Source organism: Medicago sativa, chromosome 2, assembly GCF_051527215.1.
Source record: "Medicago sativa cultivar Bolivia chromosome 2, Bolivia_mono, whole genome shotgun sequence".
Taxonomy (NCBI): Eukaryota; Viridiplantae; Streptophyta; class Magnoliopsida; order Fabales; family Fabaceae; genus Medicago; species Medicago sativa.
Genome location: NC_140750.1, coordinates 77,303,903 through 77,327,710, shown reverse-complemented (window position 1 = coordinate 77,327,710; position 23,808 = coordinate 77,303,903). Strand labels below are relative to the sequence as shown.

Below are 23,808 nucleotides of genomic sequence, written 5' to 3'. Positions count from 1 at the left end.
ATTCCATGCCAAGATCCTTGATGTCTCAATGAATCTAGGGTTGAATCTACTCCTTAATCACTTGCTTTGTGTTTCTCTCTATGAAATAGCTCTAACCTCTCTCTAGAATTGTGTAAAATGTTTTAATGGAATAGTGAATAGTCCTAGAGAGAGGGAAAACTTGTATTTAAATGGGCTGAAAACGTGCAATCTCGCTTAAGCGAGCTGCATCTCGCGCAAGCGAGATGCCTAAATATCTAACAATAACCAATGAAGTCTTGCCACGTAGCCCTGCTCCTTGATGAAGTTGTATCTCGCGTAAGCGAGTTAGACCTCGCGCAAGCGAAGTTGCTTCAAACATAAACCGCCTTAGAATCCTGCTTGAGCGACATGGAAGCGAGATGGAAAGCGAGATGCTCATCAGTTCCCTGGAGAAATCTCGCGTAAGCGAGATGATCTCGCGTAAGCGAGATGCCAAAATCCACAAGCGACCCTGGAAGCGAGATGCAAGCGAAGGTTGAGCTTCTCCCTGGAGGAATCTCGCTTAAGCGAGATGACCTCGCGTAAGCGAGATTTGCTTGGTTCACACAACTTGAGTTTTGGTCCTTGCTTGTCATTTCCTGCATAAATTGGGTAGAATTAGGCATATAAAGCATAAATGGTATAATTACAACAATTGATTGCTTTTCCGTAGATAACTTGCATAACAAGTCACTAAAAATGCCTCTTTTAACACATGAAATATATTACTTTTGAGCACTTATCAATATGCCACACTTACACTGTGTTTGGTAGAAGAGAAAAAGGAGAGAGAGAAGTTGAAGAGAGAGAGATAGAAGAGAAAATGAGTATTTCTCTAGTTTGGTTGTGGTGAGAAATAGGGAAGAGAGAGATAAAACATGTAGGGCCCACGCTTTTTTTAGTCTTCCCACAACAGCGAAGAAATAGGAGAGAGTTCCAATTTTTAATGATTTTCCATTTGTACCCTTTCATTATATCATAAAAGACAAAAAAAAAAAAATACATTGGAATTCTGGAACCGTTTGTTGATAGCCCTATACATGAAAGATGAAGCATTGCAACGAGAATAGTAATTTGTACCCATTTCACAATGTTTATTTTTTGACACAATCAGTTTTGGTTTGTTTATGTATGACCTTATCAATTACATTAGGCAAATATTTACTGATTGACAAAATAATTAAATTCTAAGAATAACATAAATTAATCAAATATAAATTAATAATTAATTGTTTAATTAAATTAATATTGATAAAAAATGTGTTTCAAAACAACATTAAATTATGTATTTGTTTATTGAGTTAAAGGGTATTTTTGTCCTTTCAAAAATAAATGCAGTTCTCTCTATTCTATTTCTGAAACCTTTCTCTTCTACCAAACAATCCATCAACTATACTCTATTTCTCATCTTTTTCTCTCTTCCCACTCTCTCTCTCACCTATTTCTCTCTTCACAACTTCTCTTTCAAACCAAACACACCCTTAATGTTAGAAGTCAGACATCTTCTACTTCTTTCTTCATCTCTGAGAAGTAAATAACATAAAGGTCATGTTAACCGGTGCTTCCGGGACACTAGTTAAGGAAACCAAAAAAAGAAAGTTTTAAATTTAAAAAAAAATACTTTTTAGACTTTTAATGAGTTGACTGCACAAGTTCCAATGTGATATTACTATATTTTCTTCCTTAACCAATGCCTCGGAGGCACTGGTTAACATTACCCATAACATAAACATCAGATATTCTTTGATAAGAAATTTATTGCAAAGGAATCTAATTTTTAAGGGACATTTTTTTTTCACAGACAAAGTGGTAAAGACCACTGAAAATCACACACTGCAAGGTCTTGTGTTTGAGTCTGGATGAAGACGTCTAACCTAACAATTTTGATTTTTGACATTACTAGTTGAGTTAAACTTTACGGGCTGAAGGGGTGTTTTTAAACCTTTGTTTATTGTGAATAAGTAAATTAGTCTTGCACCACGCATAAGTTTATTTTTCACAATAATTTTTATTTAATTTTCATCAAATTTAAATTTAATTTAATTTAATGATGAGACTTATTTATACAAAATAGATTTAATTGGTTTTTGAAAGTAATGATATTTAACAACTATTTTAAGGCAATATTAAGAATAATATTTTTTTCCTTTTTTTTTATCATAGATAAAAAACAACATAGAGATTAGGGAGAAATAGAAAGAGAAAAACACAATAATCATTTTTAGTTTTTAAATAGTTGCAATGAAAATGATATCTCTTCTCTTCTATGAAGCCCGTATACTCCAAAATGGTGCCGTACTCGTGTCGGATACGTATCGGATACCGATACTCCACGGATACTCCGGATACCGTATCCCAGAAGTATCGGAATTAATTATTTTAATTTAAAATATATATTTTATCGGATACTTAAAAGATACTCGACGGATACACACTGATACTTATAAGATACTTCACACATACGTATCCAAAAAAAATGAAGTGTATAAAAATGAGATTGTGTTGTGAAAATTTAAGATACGAATCACTATAATTACTTTTCAATTAACAAATTAAATATTATGATTTTGGTGGATGAAAGTAACGAGAGAGAGGGGAGATTTAATCAATCAACATTAAACAAACTTTGTTTTGAGTTCTTTTATTGATACATTTGTTGATATCCTAACATATGAATGAAAATATAATATGATTTATACAAAAACTTTACATTTTTTGATCATATGTATTTTTATTTTTTTTTGTAAATTGAAACTTTTATGATTATATAGTATGAGTAATCAATTTTTTTTTAAGTATTTTACACGCATATAAATTTTAATATAAATATTTTGTTAACGTATCTTAGCCGTATCGTATCCTAAATTTTAAAAATTCCGCGTATTCGCATACCCGTATCGTATTGTACCCGTATCGCACTACGTATCCGGCCTTCCTAACTTCTCTTTCATGGAGTATTCAATTTTCTTAACACATACATATATATAAGTGATAGCTACACTAGAGAAGAGATAGTGAAAACAGTGAAACAAAGCAAGCAAGCAATGTCAGGTGTATGGGTATTTGATAAGAAAGGTGTGGTGAGGTTAATAACCAACCCAACAAGAGAATCCTTCGAGCACAAGACAGAACCAGGAACAGCAACAGCAACAGCACCAGGTGCAAGACCAAGAGTTCTTGTATACCTTCCAACAAACCAAGTCATTCATTCCTTCTCTCAACTTGAGCAACGACTCACTGAACTTGGTTGGACTCGTTACTCTCATTCTCATCTTCCTGACCACATCCAGTTTCATCGTTCAGACACATCTCCACACCTTCTCTCACTCCCAAGAAACTTCTCTAGTTTTAAGCACTTTCATATGTACGATATTGTTATTCAAAACCGTTCTTTTTTTCAAGTTCGTGACCCTATTTCTTAGTTCTTACTACTAAGCCTATACATAGCTTCATTTTGTCTTTTATCATCTTGATCGTGCATTGTTAGTTAGCTAGGAAAAAAAATTCCTCTTGCCCTATGTTCCTACCCTAGCTGTAAACATAGGCATATATAACATGCATTGTATCATTTTGATGAACAAGTAGTACATGAATTATCGATCCCTTGTTAATTCATCCCAATATTTATCCTAGTTTTTCTGCCTCCTTTGATTGAATTGAAAACTTAATGATATCACGATCATTGAGTAATTTATTTGTTCGTAGTAGTAACTAGCTTTTTCAGTTTAGGTTTAAATATGTTATCCTCATAGTTATGTTGGAGCTTTGTTCCCCTGATTAGTTTTTATGATTAACCAAGTTTAAATTAAATCCTTGTTATTCAATCATTTCCTTTCATAAGCGTATTTCTATATGCATGTTTTTGAAGACTGTAAAATTTATCCATTTTTTGTACCAAAAAAAAAAAGTAAATTTTTTAAATATAAAGTGAGTTTTTGAAAGCATATGTGTGTATATGGAATTAAAGAGTAATCTACTCTTGCTGGATATGATTGTAAAACTGTTTTATGAACTACACCGATAAGAAGAAGCAACACCCTTAGATAGTGCTCTAGAAATGTAACCCTGAGGGAGAGTATGCTGACATACCCCAACCTGATCCTCAGGTTGGGGTACATCCTCAGGTTGGGGTACTTGAGAAGAAGAAGCAACACCCTTAGATAGTGCTCTAGAAATGTAACCCCGAATGTACTTGTCATCAATGGGAGATACCAGCTCTTCTGAAAAAGGCTCGGTGACTGGTACCTGATGGTGCCTAAGTAAGCCCATAATAAAGCCCGGAAAAGCGAGTCTGGTCTCTGGTCCTGCTACACCACCGAGAGCTACATGCTTCAGCTCTCTTGAAATAATTGCAGCCACATCCACTGCCCTTCCTTTGCAAATATGCCAAATCAGAGGAGGCATCACTTTCTTTGGAGTTGTGGTGACATGGCTTTTTGGCCAGACATTATGAACCAAGAACTTAAAAATAATACCAGCTTTTGGCCTCATATCAGAGAAAGCTGCCAAATTTCGGTTACCCGCTTTGGACTCAGTGTAAGTCCTTCCTGGGAGCAAAATTTCCCTCTCTATCTTACCAAGATTCCAATCAGCAGCCTCTTCTCTTTCCCCATAAGGACACAAGGCAGGTGTGTCAGGGTCATCGGACTCGGGTAAAGTGTAAGGTTTGCCTAGGTAATCATTAATAGCATCTCTATCGAAGCGGATGGTTTTTCCTCTCACCATGGTGGTATAGGAAAATGCAGCTTGCATTTCCTTAGCATCACAATCTGGTAAGGCATTTGCATAAAACTCACACAGAAGGTCCAGGTTGATTTTGGGGTATGGGTTAAGGAGTTTCTCCCATTTTCTCTCAGTGAAAACGGCTGCTATGTCAGCATACTCTCCCTCAGGGTTAATCCGGAAAATTTTGTCATGCCAAGTTTTCTCTTTTTTCAGCTCGAGAAACCTGGCATAGGTTTTGTTGGAAGTGTAAATGGTACGGTCCGGGTTTCTAGGTAAGGGTGCAGGACGGTTTACAACACCGGATGAGGAAGCAGTGGTTTTTCGTTTCTTGGTTGGTTGATTTTTAGGTGCCATCTGCAAAACAACCAGCAAAACCATATACAGTATAGAACAATAATCAGCACATGTATGGAATCAAAAAGGTTAAGGCAGATAGACTTTAAAAACAGAGGTACAAAACAATCTCGCTTGTGGCTCGCTTAAGCGAGTTGCAAGCGAGATATTTCCAGAATTTTCTTTGAAAATTCGCTTGCGCGAGATTTCTGCTCAAGAACCTCGCTTGCGCGAGATTTGTCTGTACCTGCGAAATTTCAGAACTTTTCCAGCATATTCAACACATTCAGCATTTCTAATCACAACATTCATCTCCCTAGGTTTCTATAACGTACCAAAGTCCAAAAAGGAACCAAAATCACAACATTTTTCCAAGAACCACTCAAAACCCTAATTTATCAAAAATTTCAAAAATGGGTCTATGTTCCAAAAGTGAGTGTTCATGGTATTGAGTTGTGATTCTTGTTCATGAACATCCTATGGAAACAGTCTCTAGTCACAAACAACTACATCTTTCCCTAACCTAGCCATTTCTACACAAATTGAGAAAGTGAAGTTGCAAAATGAAAACAAGAAATTGGAAAGGATAACAAACCTGTTATGATGCAAAAGCAAGATTAATGGAATGGATGCAATGAAATGCTTGACTTGCTTAAACTAAGAATGAATTGAGGTTTGTGTTTGATGGTTGTGAGTGTGAGAGAAGAGAGAAAAAGAAATTTGAGGGGAAGAGATATGGAAACCGTAAAAGGGGAAAATGAGTGGATGGGGGAGTGGTTAAGGGGAGTTAATCCCCTTGGAAACCGTTACACTTTTTGAAATTCAAAACTCATCTCGCTTGCGCGAGGTCATCTCGCTTAAGCGAGATTTCTCCAGAACCAAAAATTCGAAAATGCAACAATCTCGCTTAAGCGAGATTAACTTCGCTTGAGCGAGATTTCTCCAGATATGCTTCTTACTTTGCTTTGCTCATGAAATTATTCCTAAATGCATTAAAACATGAAAATACTTACAAAACTGGGTGTGACTCCCAGCAAGAGCTTGTTTTACGTCCTTAGCTTGACGCATTTTGAAGAAATCATGGCTCGATTAGTGAAATCGTCGTCAAACACCGATCAATTTCACCACCGAAGTAGGGCTTAAGCCTTTGCCCATTAACAGTCCAGTTGGCTTTGGTGACTGGGTCCTCAAGTTCAACAGCTCCGTACGGTTTGACCTCTTTAACCATGAAAGGTCCGGACCACTTAGACTTCAATTTGCCCGGAAACAACCTCAGTCTTGAATTGAAAAGTAATACCATTTGTCCCGGCATGAATTGTCTCAGAATGATCTTCTTGTCATGATACTTCTTGGTCCTTTCTTTGTAGAGCTTTGAAGATTCATAAGCTTGATTTCTCAATTCTTCAAGCTCATGCATTTGAACTTTTCTTCTTTCACCGGCCTTCTCTTGATCAAAGTTTAGGAACTTCAATGCCCAAAAGGCTTTATGTTCGAGCTCGACCGGTAAGTGACAAGATTTGCCATAAACCATTTGGAAAGGAGTGAGGCCTATAGGAGACTTGTATGCAGTCCTATATGCCCACAAAGCTTCATCAAGTTTAGCCGACCAATCCTTCCGAGATGTAGAGACCGTCTTCTCAAGTATGCGTTTGACCTCCCGGTTAGAAACTTCGGCTTGTCCATTCGTTTGCGGATGATACGGTGATGCTACTTTGTGCTTGACTCCATAATGATCTAGGGCCTTGGCAAGTTGTGTGTTGCAAAAGTGTGACCCTCCATCACTAATGAGAACTCTTGGTGTACCAAACCGGGTGAAAATATTCTTCTTTAGGAACTTCACCACCGTCTTGCTATCGGCTTTAGGCGATGCTACGGCTTCCACCCACTTTGACACATAATCAACAGCGACCAAGATGTACTCATTTGAATATGATGAAGGAAAAGGGCCAACAAAATCTATACCCCAACAATCAAACACTTCCACTTCAAGGATGAGTTGTAGAGGCATCTCATTTCTTTTTGACATTGATCCGGTTCTTTGGCATTCATCACAATACTTGCAATGTAAATTGGCATCTTTGAATAAAGTTGGCCAATAGAACCCGGATTGAAGTACCTTTGCGGCTGTTCTCTCCCCGTTGAAGTGACCTCCATAGGGCGAATTATGACATTGCCATAGGATCTTCTTTGCCTCTTCATCGTCCACACACCTACGCAAGAGATTGTCCGCTCCAATTTTGAACAAGTATGGCTCATCCCACACATAGTGGTTAGCATCATGGAGGAACTTCTTGCGTTGTTGCCATTCAAAATCTTCCGGAATGAACCCGGTTGCTTTGTAATTCACCATGTCGGCAAACCACGGTCTCACATTGATTGCTAGCAACCGTTCATCTGGAAATTCTTCACGAACCTCCGGTTCATTCTTGGTTACCTCATTGTTTGTCAACCTTGAAAGGTGATCAGCTACAAGATTCTCCGTGCCTTTCTTATCCTTGATCTCTAAGTCAAACTCTTGAAGCAACAACATCCAACGGATGAGTCTAGGCTTCGAGTCGGACTTAGTAAGGAGATACTTGATAGCTGCATGGTCAGTATAAACAACAATTTTGGAACCTACAAAGTAAGAACGAAATTTCTCCATTGCATAAACTATTGCAAGTAACTCTTTTTCAGTTGTGGCATAATTAATTTGTGCCTCATTTAAAACCTTACTTGCATAGTGAATAGCATGAAAAATTTTATCCTTACGTTGACCCAAGACCGCACCAACAGCATAATCACTTGCATCACACATTAATTCAAAATTTAAATCCCAATTAGGAGCAATGATTATTGGTGCGGTGGTCAACTTTTCTTTTAAAGATTCAAATGCATCAAGACATTCATTATCAAAAACAAAAGACTTATCTTTGTTGAGCAAGTTGCTCATAGGCTTTGCAATCTTTGAGAAGTCTTTGATGAATCTCCGGTAGAAACCGGCATGACCAAGAAAACTCCGAACACCTTTGACATTCACCGGTGGTGGAAGCTTTCCTATGACATCGACCTTTGCTTGGTCTACCTCAATACCCTTAGCAGAAATCTTATGACCAAGGACAATACCCTCGGTAACCATGAAGTGACATTTCTCCCAATTGAGCACCAAGCTAGTTTCAATACACCGCTTCAGCACGGTATCCAAGCTATTCAAACACGTATCAAATGACGAACCGAAAACTGAGAAATCATCCATGAACACCTCCATGCATTTTCCAATAAGTTTGGAGAAGATTGCTTGAACACACCGTTGAAAAGTTGCGGGTGCATTACACAAGCCAAATGGCATTCTTCGATAAGCAAAAATACCAAAGGGGCAAGTGAAAGCCGTCTTCTCGTGATCATCTGGATTCATGGCGATTTGATTGTAACCGGAGTAACCATCTAGGAAGCAATAAAAGGATTGACCGGAGAGTCTTTCAAGCATTTGATCCATGAAGGGCAAGGGGAAGTGATCCTTCCTTGTTGCTTGATTGAGTCTTCTATAATCTATACACATCCTCCATCCGGTGACGGTTCTAGTTGGGATCAACTCATTTTTATCGTTAGTGATCACCGTCATTCCTCCTTTCTTGGGAACTACTTGAACCGGGCTTACCCAAGCACTATCCGAGATAGGATAGATCATGCCGGCTTCAAGTAACTTCACTACTTCCTTTCGCACCACCTCTTTCATGTTTGGATTCAAGCGGCGTTGAGGTTGTGCTACCGGTTTAAAGTTTTCTTCCATCATGATCTTGTGCATACAATAAGATGGACTTATCCCTTTCAAGTCGGATAGCTTCCACCCTATTGCTTCCTTGTTGGCCTTGAGAACCTCTACCAACTTTGTTTCTTCATCGATGGACAAGGAGCTACTAATGATCACCGGTTTTGTACCATCTTTCTCAAGAAAAACATATTTCAAATTAGATGGTAAAACTTTTAATTCTACCTTGGTGTCATCAACTTTGGCTTCTTCCTTGGATTCTTCTTTCAAATCTTCAAGTATGGCTTGATTAGGAAGAACCTCCTTCAAGGAATCTAGCTCCTTTAAACACTCTTCAATGGCACTTGCTTCGTCTTCATCAATAGCATTGAGTGCGTCCACCAAAGCACTCTCAAGGGGTGTTCTATTGTGCATTTGCTTCCGAGTAGTCAAGATGACTTCTTCGGTTGCATCCATTTTGAAACATGCACCCTTGTCTTTCGAGTACTTCAAAGCTTCTCGGATGTTGAAGGTAACCTCTTCATCATTTACCTTGACCTTCATGATATTATCATCAAGATCAATCATCATCCGAGCCGTTTGCATGAAATTCCTTCCCATTAAGATAGGCACATCCTCATCTTCTTCGACATCCATAACCACAAAATCAGCCGGAAAAATAAATTTGTCCACTTTTACAAGAACATCTTCGGCCATACCTAGTGGTTTTGCAAAGGATTTGTCGGCCAATTGCAACATCATCCTAGTCCGCTTTATACAAAGGTCACCAACTCTTTTGGCAACGGACAAAGGCATGAGATTGATGCTTGATCCAAGATCAAGTAGTGCTTTACCTACATGTGTTGTGCCAATAGCTACCGGTAGAGTGACTCTTCCCGGATCTTGCTCTTTCTTTGGCATTGTTCTTTGAATAATAGCACTACAATTGGCATCGATTTGGATCGTCTCTTCATCGTTGATTCTTCTTTTCTTGGAAAGGATATCTTTCATGAACTTTGCATAGACCGGCATTTGCTCCAAGGCTTCCGAGAATGGTATATCAATTTGCAACTTCTTGAAGAGTTCAAGAAACCTTGCGTATTGCCGCTCTTTGTCTTTCTTCGATGGAGCATGTGGGTAAGGTAAGCGTTGAGCCACCTCTTGCTTCTCAACTACTTGTTTCTTCCCTTTATCTCTCCCCACATCTTTATTCTTCCTCTCCATCTCCTCTTGTAACTCTAGATCTCTTTTTTGATTTTTTTCTTTTTCAACTAATGCTTCTTTATTCTTTATATACACTTCCTCCTCTATCTCTACACTATCCTCCTCTTTGTCCTCCTTATTGACAACTTCATCATCCTTTTCCTCAACAACAATATCATCACCTACCCCTATACCTACTACTCTCCCACTCCTTGTAGCTATAGCTTTTGACTGCTATGCCTTGTGGTGCTCTTTAGGATTTGGTTGAGTGTTAGCGGTGAAAGCTCCCACTTGCGGAGGACCTTGAGCCATTTGTTGAGCTAACTGACCAACTTGCGTTTCAAGGCCTTTGATGGACGCGTCGGTGTTTTTCTGGTTAGCCATGGACACTTGCATGAATTGTTTCAAGACCTCCTCGGTGCTTTGGGAATTATTTGGTTGTTGGGGGTTATTTGGTGGTGGATTTTGGTATTGATTATTGAATGGTTGTTGGTAAGGTTGTTGGTAGTAGTTTGATGGTGGATATTGATAGTTATTATTGTACGGTGTTCTCCAAGGTCTTTGTTGGTTTTGGTTGGCCGGATACCTTCCTTGGAAGTTGGAAGTACCCGGATTTTGTTGTGAGGTTCCGGCTTGTTGTGGTTGGTTAGGCCTTTGTTGGTTTCCCACATAGTTGACCTCTTCCCCTTCAAAAGAACCGGGCTCGGGACAATAGCCGGTGGGATGATCCCCCGTACAAAGTCCACAAGTATAGACTTGAGCGGTTCCTCCTTCTTGTTTGAGAGATTCAAGAATTTGTTTAGGCATAGCTTTCATCTCCTTTTGCATAGCTTCTAATTGTTGAGTGAGAAGCTTATTTTGAGCTAAGACCGCATCATTTGCTTCAAGCTCAAGAATACCGGCTTTCCTTTGATTAGGATTCCGATTGTGAGAAGATTTTCTTGTGTTGAGCGCCATTTGGTTAATGATTCTGACAGCTTCAGCTGGGTTTTTCAAAGCAATAGAACCTCCAGCACTTGCATCTAGCATCGTCTTGGACATGTCTTGAAGCCCTTGACGAAAAAGATATAGCTGCATTTGGCTATCAAAACCATGCTTTGGACAATTCCTTAGCAATGATTTATAGCGCTCCCAAGCTTCACAAAGAGTCTCACTTTGGCCTTGAGCAAAAGTTGTAATTGAAGTTTTAGCCTCAAGATGCCTATCCTCCGGAAAGAACCTTTCTTGAAATGCTTTCTCTAGCTCACCCCAATTTTCCATCAACGAAGTTGGTTGATCAAGATACCACTCCTTAGCCTTCCCGATCAAAGAATGAGGAAACAATTGCACAAACACACCCTCTTCCTCATCTTCCTTCATACCAAGTGTACCGGCGGTAACATAGAAGTTGGTAAGATGTCTATATGGATCCTCATGATCCATACCGGTAAACTGGTTATGAGTTATCAAGTTTATCAACCCAGACTTCAGCTCAAAAGATTTGGCATTACGGTTGCCAAGATTAGCTAGCCTCCTCGGACTAACCCACATAGGTAGAGCATTCTCATCTTCATTAGCCATGACTACTTCTGGATCACTCCTCGGAGATGAATGTGCAGAAGAATGTGATGAAGAATCACCTAGTGATATAGTATGCACCGATCCTGACGGAGAAGGAATAAAAAGTAAAGATTCCGGCTGAGCCAGCCTGGCTAATCTCCTAGCTTCCTTTGCTTGCTTTCTAAGTAACCTAGCAGTTTTCTCAATTTCAGGATCAAATTGTAGGTCTTCCTTATCAACGGTACCTCGCATAAACAAAGTTCACCAAGACTATACCAGGTGGTTAGCATAAAAAATAATGAATGACATAAGTGTATAAGTATATGCATGAAAGAATTTTGTGCAAAATTGACTTAACATGACAAAATTGTTTCAATACTTATGATAAAAGTTTCCGTTACTCCCCGGCAACGGCGCCATTTTGGTATAAGATTATTCCTACACGTCATATAACTATGTACACGTGAGTATATATAGGATCGTTTCCACAGGGAGTTACGTTTAATCATAAGCATTTACACAATCGTTCACATTAAGGGTTTGGATATAATTTGTTTGTTTGTAACACTATATCCATATTTGACACTAAAGTAAAAACGAGAGGGGATCGAACTATTTCGCTTGCGGTATAAGATAACGAGCAAGCATAACAGCAGCAATCTCTCGATCGATTAACAGACTCTAGCTTTATAACCAATATTATCACAATCATTTCTACAATATCCTTCGTGTCCAAAGCGACATCGTTATTTCCAAGTTAGCGTTTAAACATTCGTGTCCAAATTCCTTAAACGATAACAAAGTCGATCGGATAACTTAATCGACCGTGTCCAGCCTGATTAAGTATCCGAAAGCATTAAAATCTTGATTAAAAGTAATTATCAAAGGTTTACAAACTTGTCAAGAGTGATATAACATAAGATAGATTGTTATTCTAGTTCTAGATTCAAGAGTTTGTGTCCAAATCATCTTGAATCTCTTTGAAAGCATTAAAAGCAAGAATAACAACAATATTGAATCATATAGCTAGAACCATATATATTAAAAGATCAAAAGATTACATAATAGCTTGATTGTTACCTCAATACTACAAAGAAGGTTAGTTACATATAGACATGTAAACTAATGCAAGGAATGAAGGAAAGATGAAGATTCCATGCCAAGATCCTTGATGTCTCAATGAATCTAGGGTTGAATCTACTCCTTAATCACTTGCTTTGTGTTTCTCTCTATGAAATAGCTCTAACCTCTCTCTAGAATTGTGTAAAATGTTTTAATGGAATAGTGAATAGTCCTAGAGAGAGGGAAAACTTGTATTTAAATGGGCTGAAAACGTGCAATCTCGCTTAAGCGAGCTGCATCTCGCGCAAGCGAGATGCCTAAATATCTAACAATAACCAATGAAGTCTTGCCACGTAGCCCTGCTCCTTGATGAAGTTGTATCTCGCGTAAGCGAGTTAGACCTCGCGCAAGCGAAGTTGCTTCAAACATAAACCGCCTTAGAATCCTGCTTGAGCGACATGGAAGCGAGATGGAAAGCGAGATGCTCATCAGTTCCCTGGAGAAATCTCGCGTAAGCGAGATGATCTCGCGTAAGCGAGATGCCAAAATCCACAAGCGACCCTGGAAGCGAGATGCAAGCGAAGGTTGAGCTTCTCCCTGGAGGAATCTCGCTTAAGCGAGATGACCTCGCGTAAGCGAGATTTGCTTGGTTCACACAACTTGAGTTTTGGTCCTTGCTTGTCATTTCCTGCATAAATTGGGTAGAATTAGGCATATAAAGCATAAATGGTATAATTACAACAATTGATTGCTTTTCCGTAGATAACTTGCATAACAAGTCACTAAAAATGCCTCTTTTAACACATGAAATATATTACTTTTGAGCACTTATCAATATGCCACACTTACACTGTGTTTGGTAGAAGAGAAAAAGGAGAGAGAGAAGTTGAAGAGAGAGAGATAGAAGAGAAAATGAGTATTTCTCTAGTTTGGTTGTGGTGAGAAATAGGGAAGAGAGAGATAAAACATGTAGGGCCCACGCTTTTTTTAGTCTTCCCACAACAGCGAAGAAATAGGAGAGAGTTCCAATTTTTAATGATTTTCCATTTGTACCCTTTCATTATATCATAAAAGACAAAAAAAAAAAATACATTGGAATTCTGGAACCGTTTGTTGATAGCCCTATACATGAAAGATGAAGCATTGCAACGAGAATAGTAATTTGTACCCATTTCACAATGTTTATTTTTTGACACAATCAGTTTTGGTTTGTTTATGTATGACCTTATCAATTACATTAGGCAAATATTTACTGATTGACAAAATAATTAAATTCTAAGAATAACATAAATTAATCAAATATAAATTAATAATTAATTGTTTAATTAAATTAATATTGATAAAAAATGTGTTTCAAAACAACATTAAATTATGTATTTGTTTATTGAGTTAAAGGGTATTTTTGTCCTTTCAAAAATAAATGCAGTTCTCTCTATTCTATTTCTGAAACCTTTCTCTTCTACCAAACAATCCATCAACTATACTCTATTTCTCATCTTTTTCTCTCTTCCCACTCTCTCTCTCACCTATTTCTCTCTTCACAACTTCTCTTTCAAACCAAACACACCCTTAATGTTAGAAGTCAGACATCTTCTACTTCTTTCTTCATCTCTGAGAAGTAAATAACATAAAGGTCATGTTAACCGGTGCTTCCGGGACACTAGTTAAGGAAACCAAAAAAAGAAAGTTTTAAATTTAAAAAAAAATACTTTTTAGACTTTTAATGAGTTGACTGCACAAGTTCCAATGTGATATTACTATATTTTCTTCCTTAACCAATGCCTCGGAGGCACTGGTTAACATTACCCATAACATAAACATCAGATATTCTTTGATAAGAAATTTATTGCAAAGGAATCTAATTTTTAAGGGACATTTTTTTTTCACAGACAAAGTGGTAAAGACCACTGAAAATCACACACTGCAAGGTCTTGTGTTTGAGTCTGGATGAAGACGTCTAACCTAACAATTTTGATTTTTGACATTACTAGTTGAGTTAAACTTTACGGGCTGAAGGGGTGTTTTTAAACCTTTGTTTATTGTGAATAAGTAAATTAGTCTTGCACCACGCATAAGTTTATTTTTCACAATAATTTTTATTTAATTTTCATCAAATTTAAATTTAATTTAATTTAATGATGAGACTTATTTATACAAAATAGATTTAATTGGTTTTTGAAAGTAATGATATTTAACAACTATTTTAAGGCAATATTAAGAATAATATTTTTTTCCTTTTTTTTTATCATAGATAAAAAACAACATAGAGATTAGGGAGAAATAGAAAGAGAAAAACACAATAATCATTTTTAGTTTTTAAATAGTTGCAATGAAAATGATATCTCTTCTCTTCTATGAAGCCCGTATACTCCAAAATGGTGCCGTACTCGTGTCGGATACGTATCGGATACCGATACTCCACGGATACTCCGGATACCGTATCCCAGAAGTATCGGAATTAATTATTTTAATTTAAAATATATATTTTATCGGATACTTAAAAGATACTCGACGGATACACACTGATACTTATAAGATACTTCACACATACGTATCCAAAAAAAATGAAGTGTATAAAAATGAGATTGTGTTGTGAAAATTTAAGATACGAATCACTATAATTACTTTTCAATTAACAAATTAAATATTATGATTTTGGTGGATGAAAGTAACGAGAGAGAGGGGAGATTTAATCAATCAACATTAAACAAACTTTGTTTTGAGTTCTTTTATTGATACATTTGTTGATATCCTAACATATGAATGAAAATATAATATGATTTATACAAAAACTTTACATTTTTTGATCATATGTATTTTTATTTTTTTTTGTAAATTGAAACTTTTATGATTATATAGTATGAGTAATCAATTTTTTTTTAAGTATTTTACACGCATATAAATTTTAATATAAATATTTTGTTAACGTATCTTAGCCGTATCCGTATCGTATCCTAAATTTTAAAAATTCCGCGTATTCGCATACCCGTATCGTATTGTACCCGTATCGCACTACGTATCCGGCCTTCCTAACTTCTCTTTCATGGAGTATTCAATTTTCTTAACACATACATATATATAAGTGATAGCTACACTAGAGAAGAGATGGTGAAAACAGTGAAACAAAGCAAGCAAGCAATGTCAGGTGTATGGGTATTTGATAAGAAAGGTGTGGTGAGGTTAATAACCAACCCAACAAGAGAATCCTTCGAGCACAAGACAGAACCAGGAACAGCAACAGCAACAGCACCAGGTGCAAGACCAAGAGTTCTTGTATACCTTCCAACAAACCAAGTCATTCATTCCTTCTCTCAACTTGAGCAACGACTCACTGAACTTGGTTGGACTCGTTACTCTCATTCTCATCTTCCTGACCACATCCAGTTTCATCGTTCAGACACATCTCCACACCTTCTCTCACTCCCAAGAAACTTCTCTAGTTTTAAGCACTTTCATATGTACGATATTGTTATTCAAAACCGTTCTTTTTTTCAAGTTCGTGACCCTATTTCTTAGTTCTTACTACTAAGCCTATACATAGCTTCATTTTGTCTTTTATCATCTTGATCGTGCATTGTTAGTTAGCTAGGAAAAAAAATTCCTCTTGCCCTATGTTCCTACCCTAGCTGTAAACATAGGCATATATAACATGCATTGTATCATTTTGATGAACAAGTAGTACATGAATTATCGATCCCTTGTTAATTCATCCCAATATTTATCCTAGTTTTTCTGCCTCCTTTGATTGAATTGAAAACTTAATGATATCACGATCATTGAGTAATTTATTTGTTCGTAGTAGTAACTAGCTTTTTCAGTTTAGGTTTAAATATGTTATCCTCATAGTTATGTTGGAGCTTTGTTCCCCTGATTAGTTTTTATGATTAACCAAGTTTAAATTAAATCCTTGTTATTCAATCATTTCCTTTCATAAGCGTATTTCTATATGCATGTTTTTGAAGACTGTAAAATTTATCCATTTTTTGTACCAAAAAAAAAAAGTAAATTTTTTAAATATAAAGTGAGTTTTTGAAAGCATATGTGTGTATATGGAATTAAAGAGTAATCTACTCTTGCTGGATATGATTGTAAAACTGTTTTATGAACTACACCGATAATTTTTTTTTTAAAATTTGAAAATTTATTAATAATTTTACTAAATGAAAAACATTATTCATGTATCATGCAATATTTCTTTTGTTTGGGGGAGTATCATGCAATATTAATTACTTGATTGAAAATAATTGCAATATTTAGAATATGCTCTTCCCTCAAAAAAAAGAAAAGAAAAGAATTTTCCCTAAACACTTTTTTTGTATGTGATAAACTCTAAATAACGTGCCTATTAATGCAGCGAACAAATAGATGTATCTTCATTTTTTATGTTTTGATGTAAACCTTCAGTTTTATTCATATGACTATAGTCAAGATTCAAGAACCAACCACCAATGCAACTGGTTAGTTACTTACCATTCATAACTGATAGTATAAAGTTAGAAACGAACTAGTGGCATGGCTGTAAATATTTCACAATTGATCGTAATCGTTGAAATATGTGAACAAGGATTCTCAAGTCATGCGTTAGCGTTACCTTTCCCTCTTGACTGTGAAACTTGCCATCTTCTGTAAAAAGCTGAATAAGATGATGCAACACCTGTAGTAGATTATATAAATAAGCTGGTAGCTGTCAACCTCTCAAGCTGCAGTGTAGTGTGCACTTTGTACTATCTTATATTTTTGCATCAGAAATATCATCATTTTGGGTCTATAAAGGCTACTCAAGTTATAGCTAGACTCTACTGCAAGGTCATTGAGCTATAGCCTATAGCTAAAATTTCTTGGACTAGCTATGGGGAAGAGGGGTTGATGGACATTTTTTAATTGGATTTATTTTTTATTTAGGCCGAATAATTTTTTTTAATTTGACAAAAATATCATTTGAAACCCTTAAGTTTTTAAAATTTTAAATTGATCTTTATGACCTTTTTCTAGTTTTGGAAGAGCAAGAATTGATTCTATAAGAATAATTGATTTTAACATATTTGAATTTCTTTAAACATAATTATTAGGTGATTTCGGATAAAAAATTGATTCAAAACACCACTTTAATTAAGAAAATGGAAGAGAAAAGCTAGAAAGAGAAAATTAGGGTCGACTTTTTAGATAGGGAAGAACTAAATAACACTTGAATTTATTGTTCAATTCATTTTAAGAACGTATGTAAAATAAGTGTGGTGTCTAAGGTTCAAAGCTTGGTTCTACATATATTATGTATTTTTCCTACCAATTGAGTTAAGTTCATGAAAACAATTTATATATTTTTTTATTATATGAAGAAAGTCATTTGTATTTTTTTAGAGACCAAAAATCATATGCGGTCCTTTAAATTAGATATTTATAACAAATCATTCATTTAAATATTTTGTTACAAATTGATCATTTTAATCATAAAATATGTGCGACATGATCCTGTTTCATCATATTCAATTAAAAAAGTGTTTATAAAACACATAATGTTAACTTGGTATGTCCAAATTTACCGCTATCAAAACTAAGGTTCATAGGTGTATTATTCTATCTTGATTTCAAACAAAACACATCAATTACTTTATTTATAATATTGTTGATGAAATATTAATTTGTAACAATAGGCTTTAATTCAAAAACAAAATAAAATAAAATGTGTAAATAATCATATTTGATGTCATAGACATTTTTTGACCTACCACGTCAATGTTAAATGGTTCATAAACACAATTTATCATAGATGATTGAAAAATGTATAAATATGTAAATATTCTATGACTTAAATGACTGATTTGTAATAAAAATAACTTAAAAGAAAATACTAACGAATGCCGTATACACTCTTAAAAGACCATGACCAATTTGTAACAAAAAAGTTTAAAGGAGGATGCTAATGCCATAAATCACTCTTTAAAAATCATAAATTGTAACTATTTATAAAATGTGTTTATTCAATTAATTAAAAATTGAAATATTTGAGTTTTTTTAAAGAGAAGAGAAGAGAGAAATTGGCATTCTCTCCGATCATATGTGAAGAGAGAATGCCAACTTCTCTAACCAACTTCTCTCTTCTCTCTTCTCTGGCATTCTCTTTTTTTTGTAACTTCTCTTTTTTTTTTTTATAAATATGATCGGAGGAAGTATAAATTACGGGAGGTATTTGACCTTGTTTAGAAGAAAAAAATAATTTATACTTCCTCCGATCATATTTATAAAAAAAAATTAAATTAATTGAATAACTAATATATTTGATTGCGGTTAAGTAACTCAAACAAATAAATTTTTATACTAAAAGGTATAATATTTTTAGAGTCTTGTTAACAAGTGCCCTAAGGAAGGAATCCATAAAAAGAAATTATGTTTTGAAAATATAAATCAAACACTTGTTGAAGTTATAACCGCACAATTTTCAATGCAAAAGTTGCTACTTTAAGATGCTTAAACAATGTTTTTAGGGCACTTGTTAACATTTTTCATACTAGTATATTTTTATCATATACTCCCCCTGTTTCAAAATGAGTGTCGTTTTAGCCAAAAAAATTATTTCAAAATGAATGTCACTTTCAGTTTTCAATGCAATAATAACTTTTTCTTTTCAATTATACCATTCAATTAATACTATGTTACACTATTTCCAAAATATTATTTTTTCTTTAATGAAAAACAAATCAATAGTTGATTAGGATAATTTGGTGAAATTGCTATGACATTTGTCTACTTTATTCCATTTTTTAATATGTGTACAATTGGCTAAAACGGTATTTATTTTGAAACGGATGGAGTATTTTCATAACAAAATTTATACTCCAGTCACTAATATAAGCAAAAGTTTGATTTTTAGATTCATTCATTAAATGATGTATGTAGTCTATAATAAAGACTACATACATCATTTAATGAATGAATCCAAATATCAAACTTTTGCTTATATTAGTGACCGGAGGGTGTATGACGTATAGTCAAAATTTATACTTTGTTGACTCTTATTCAGCCGTGGTCCCCACTTTTAAAACAGACATACTAATAACAAAGTTATATCACTTTTTGAATGGCCCACTATGATGGGTCTTTTGGGGAATGAGAGATTTGCAACGACGAGAACGAAAACAGAGAGACTCAGTGAAGTGAATCACACCTTTTGATTTGACACCTCAAGCCTGCGAACTCGTACCAATAATTCCATTGATACTCAAAGTCTCATTTTCTAAGTTGTTTCTTGACCGGGTAATAATGGTTAAGGAATTTACAAATAAATATTTTGTTTTGAAAATATAAAATTTTACTTGTTTTTGGATCTTTAACCATTATCTATGGAGTACTCGTTAGCATTCTTCTAAAAATAAAGATATCTTTCACACAACTATTTCTTCCGGCAGGGCCGTCTTAACAAATCCGTAGGCCCGGTTTTAGTTTTTAAAGGATGTATAAAAAATTAAATTTTAGGCCAAAAAAAAAAACATTAAAGAAAATTATTACAAAAAATACTCAAGCAAGACTTGAACCCATGACCACCCCCACTGAATCATGAATCAAAAAGCAGCCATGCCACTAATGCACTGCAATCCGGTTGGTAATATCACACATTAATTAGTATATAACCAATATTTTCGTGCCTTGGAAACAAAAAAATAATATTTTGGGCCCCAAAAAAATTGAGGCCCGGTGTCATAGCCCAGCCTCGACGGGCTATGGGCCGGCCCTGTCTTCCGGTCATATTTATAAACAACAAAAATGACTTTTTAAGTACATTGAATAATTAATGTATCCGATCACATTTATGAGTTAGATACATTAATTATTGAAATGTATTTAAAAAGTTGTTTTTTTTTTTATAAATGTGACCGGAAGAATTACATAAATTAATCTCTCAAATTTTGTTGAACTTGAAACACTTTGTCATCTTATCTAAATTCTCTTGAATCTCCATATTGATATTGTTTGAGAACGGAGTTTTTAGCAATAACAACTGAGTTTCTATATTTTGAAAGTTTAACAAAACAGACTTAGGTATCTAATACATACAACAACCTAGTAGTGTTTTTACGCAAAAACTAGTAGCATTATTAAAAGTTTTTATCATACATTAAACTCTCGGTCACAATTAATTAATTCAATATGTCTAAAACAATTAAAATGAGAAAATTTAGTGTTATCCATTTCGGAAGCACAACTCAATTGATAGTTATAAAGATAATTTTATATAAGAACTAAGAATGAAACTCGGATATTCTACTTCTCCACATTTAAAATGTATGAGCCCAAATCATTAGACTATTTAAAAAAAAATATAGTGTTAACAATGAATTAACTAATAAAATCAATTCAGTTGTGTGAGGTTCGACATTGTGTGATGTCTTTATTGGTGCTTTGATGTACGATATGTAGGAGCTATTAGGATATTAATCAATAACTGTTGTTCAGTTTCTGAAGTGCAACTTCTGAAGTGCAGCTTCTGAACAGCAGCTTCTGAAGTGCAGCCTCTGAACATCAGCTAGCTTCTGAAGTGTAGCTTCTGATGTCTTCAAAAGCTGGGTCTAGTAACAAACCTTGGTTAGCTTGTTAACCAAGGGAGTTCGTTTGTTAGAGGAGTTTGTTACAACGTCTAGTTGTATATATACTCACTCATATGTTGTAAATATCAGAGAATGTGTGTGAATCAATAAAAATTTCCATTAGTTTTCTCTCTTTCAGTTTTACAAATAATTCTGTTATTTCTCATCTTGCTTAAAACAGCTTATTCTTCATAAGCACTTTTGCTGCGCAAAGAACATAGTGATTGTTCTAACAATTGGCATCGAGAGCCTGGTTGAATCTTGGGAAACACGAGTGAAAGTGAGGGGAATCATCATCGGGAACCAAAGAGTGAGGTGTGTGTATTGATTTATCTGTTTTTCTGAGATTTAGCAAGATGAACACAAACGGTTTTGGATCAAATATCTTGATTCTTGATGGCAAGAATTGGGAACGATGGAGCGCTTTGATGAGATCGTTGTTTGGCACGCAAGATGTGAGTGATCTTGTTCAGAATGGGTTTGAAGAACCTCCTGCAAATGCTACTGATGTGCAGAGAGCTGCATTCAGAGAAAACAAGAAGAAAGATTGCAAGGCTCTGTTCTACATTCAACAGAATGTTGATAATCAGCACTTTGAGAAGATAGCCAAAGCAACAAGATCAAAGGAAGCATGGGATATTCTTGAGAATTATCACAATGGGGGAGAAAAGGTGAAACAGGTCAAGCTGTAATCATATAGAAGGAAGTATGAAATGAAGCAGATGGAAGAAGACCAGAAGGTGAGTGATTATTTCTCAAAGATGATTGAAATCGTGAATTTGATGAAGAACTGTGGTGAAAACATCTCTGATCAGATGGTAGTTGAAAAGGTGTTGAGATCTTTAAGCCCAAAATTTGACTTCATAGTAGTAGCAATCCAAGAAGCAAAGGATGTGAAAACTTTGAAGATTGAAGAATTGCAGAGTTCTCTGGAAGCACATGAATTGCTGGTAATTGATAGAAGTTCTGAAAGATCAGTTCAGCATGCCCTTCAAGCTCAAACAACAAAGAAAGAGGGAAATCACAAGAATTCCAAGAAAGGAAAGGGTAAACCAAACTGGGCCAACAATTCAAAATCCAAGGCTGATAACAAAACTGAATCTTCTAAAAGAGGAGGTTTTGGGAAAAATCAGAACAAAAAAAAGGATTTTGATAAGAGTAAGGTTCAGTGTTATAATTGTGACAAGTTTGGACATTTTGCTGATGAGTGTTGGTTCAAGAAAGATCAGAATACTGAAAAAGCCAATATTGCTTATGGAGGTGACCCTGATGAAGTGTTGTTAATTGCTGCCACATGTGAAGATAGGATGAAAGGTGAAGAGTGGTACCTTGACTCTGGGTGCTCTAATCATATGACAGCTCATAGAGAATGGTCAACCAACTTTGATGCTAGCAAGAAAACTAGTATCAAACTGGCTGACAACAGGAAGCTTGCATCAGAAGGTAGTGGTAACATAGTGATGAGGAGCAATTTTGGTAGTAAAGTCATAATTGAAGATGTGTTCTATGTCCCAGATATGAAGTGTACTGATTGTAACGCCCCATTTTTATTTAATTATTTTTAGTAGATGTGTGAATATTTTTATATGACTTTATTTGATATATATATATATATATATATATATATATGTGTGTGTGTGTGTGTGTGTGTGATTTTATGTGATATATGGTGTAATTCTATTTTATTATATGATTTATGGAGTTGTGTTTTATTTGAATGAATAATGTTTTATTATTTGAGGAAATAATATGAGAAATAGAAATAATATAGAATTTTGGTCAAGTGAAGTAAGTTTTCTTGGCCATATTATTTCTGGTAGTAGAATTGCTGTAGATCTGTCGAAGGTTGATGCGGTATCGCAATGGGAGACTCCTAAGTCAGTTACAGAGATTCGAAGTTTCCTTGGCTTGGCTGGTTATTACCGTAGATTCATTGAAGGATTTTCGAAGCTGACACTTCCATTGACTCAGTTGACCTGTAAAGGTAAAGCGTTTGTGTGGGATGCTCAGTGTGAGAGTAGTTTCAATGAACAAAAGCAACGGTTGACGACAGCTCCAATTTTGATTTTACCAGAGCCAGATAAACCTTTTGTTGTATATTGTGATGCGTCCAAGTTGGGCTTAGGTGGTGTGCTTATGCAAGATGGTAAGGTAGTAGCTTATGCTTCTAGACAATTGAGGATTCATGAGAAGAATTACCCTACGCATGATTTAGAGTTGGCTGCTGTGGTTTTTGTGTTGAAAGTTTGGAGATACTATTTGTACGGTTCCAGATTTGAAGTGTTTAGTGATCATAAAAGTCTGAAATATTTATTTGATCAAAAGGAGTTGAATATGAGGCAGAGAAGGTGGCTAGAGTTGTTGAAGGATTATGATTTTGGTTTGAATTATCATCCGGGTAAAGCCAATGTGGTTGCAGATGCCTTGAGTAGGAAAACATTGCACATGTTGGCTATGATGGTGAAAGAATTTGAATTGCTAGAGCAGTTTAGAGACTTGAGTCTTGTTTGTGAATTGGCACCTCAGAGTGTGCAGTTGGGTATGTTGAAGATTAATAATGATTTCTTGAAGAGTATCAAGGAAGCACAGGAAGTTGATGTGAAATTTGTAGACTTGATGGTTGCTAGTAATCAGACTGCA

At 35.4% G+C, this 23,808-nt stretch overlaps 3 protein-coding genes across 3 annotated transcripts; all 3 read left to right on the top strand.

Annotated features, from left to right (window-relative positions):
- Positions 1 to 2,986: 2,986 nt before the first annotated feature.
- On the top strand, positions 2,987 to 3,768 carry LOC146950954 (flowering-promoting factor 1-like). The gene has a single exon (XM_085741582.1). It carries the CDS (start codon positions 3,045 to 3,047, stop codon positions 3,420 to 3,422), a length of 378 nt encoding a protein of 125 aa, XP_085597708.1. The 5' UTR covers positions 2,987 to 3,044; the 3' UTR covers positions 3,423 to 3,768.
- An 11,944-nt stretch (positions 3,769 to 15,712) lies between these two features.
- LOC146950953 (flowering-promoting factor 1-like) lies at positions 15,713 to 16,451 on the top strand. Its single transcript, XM_085741581.1, has one exon. The coding sequence runs from the start codon at positions 15,728 to 15,730 to the stop codon at positions 16,103 to 16,105; it is 378 nt and encodes a 125-aa protein (XP_085597707.1). The 5' UTR covers positions 15,713 to 15,727; the 3' UTR covers positions 16,106 to 16,451.
- A 5,430-nt stretch (positions 16,452 to 21,881) lies between these two features.
- LOC146950952 (uncharacterized) lies at positions 21,882 to 23,183 on the top strand. The gene is made up of 2 exons (XM_085748691.1): positions 21,882 to 22,701; positions 23,179 to 23,183. The coding sequence occupies exons 1-2, from the start codon at positions 21,882 to 21,884 to the stop codon at positions 23,181 to 23,183; spliced, it is 825 nt and encodes a 274-aa protein (XP_085604817.1).
- The last annotated feature ends 625 nt before the right edge of the window (positions 23,184 to 23,808 follow it).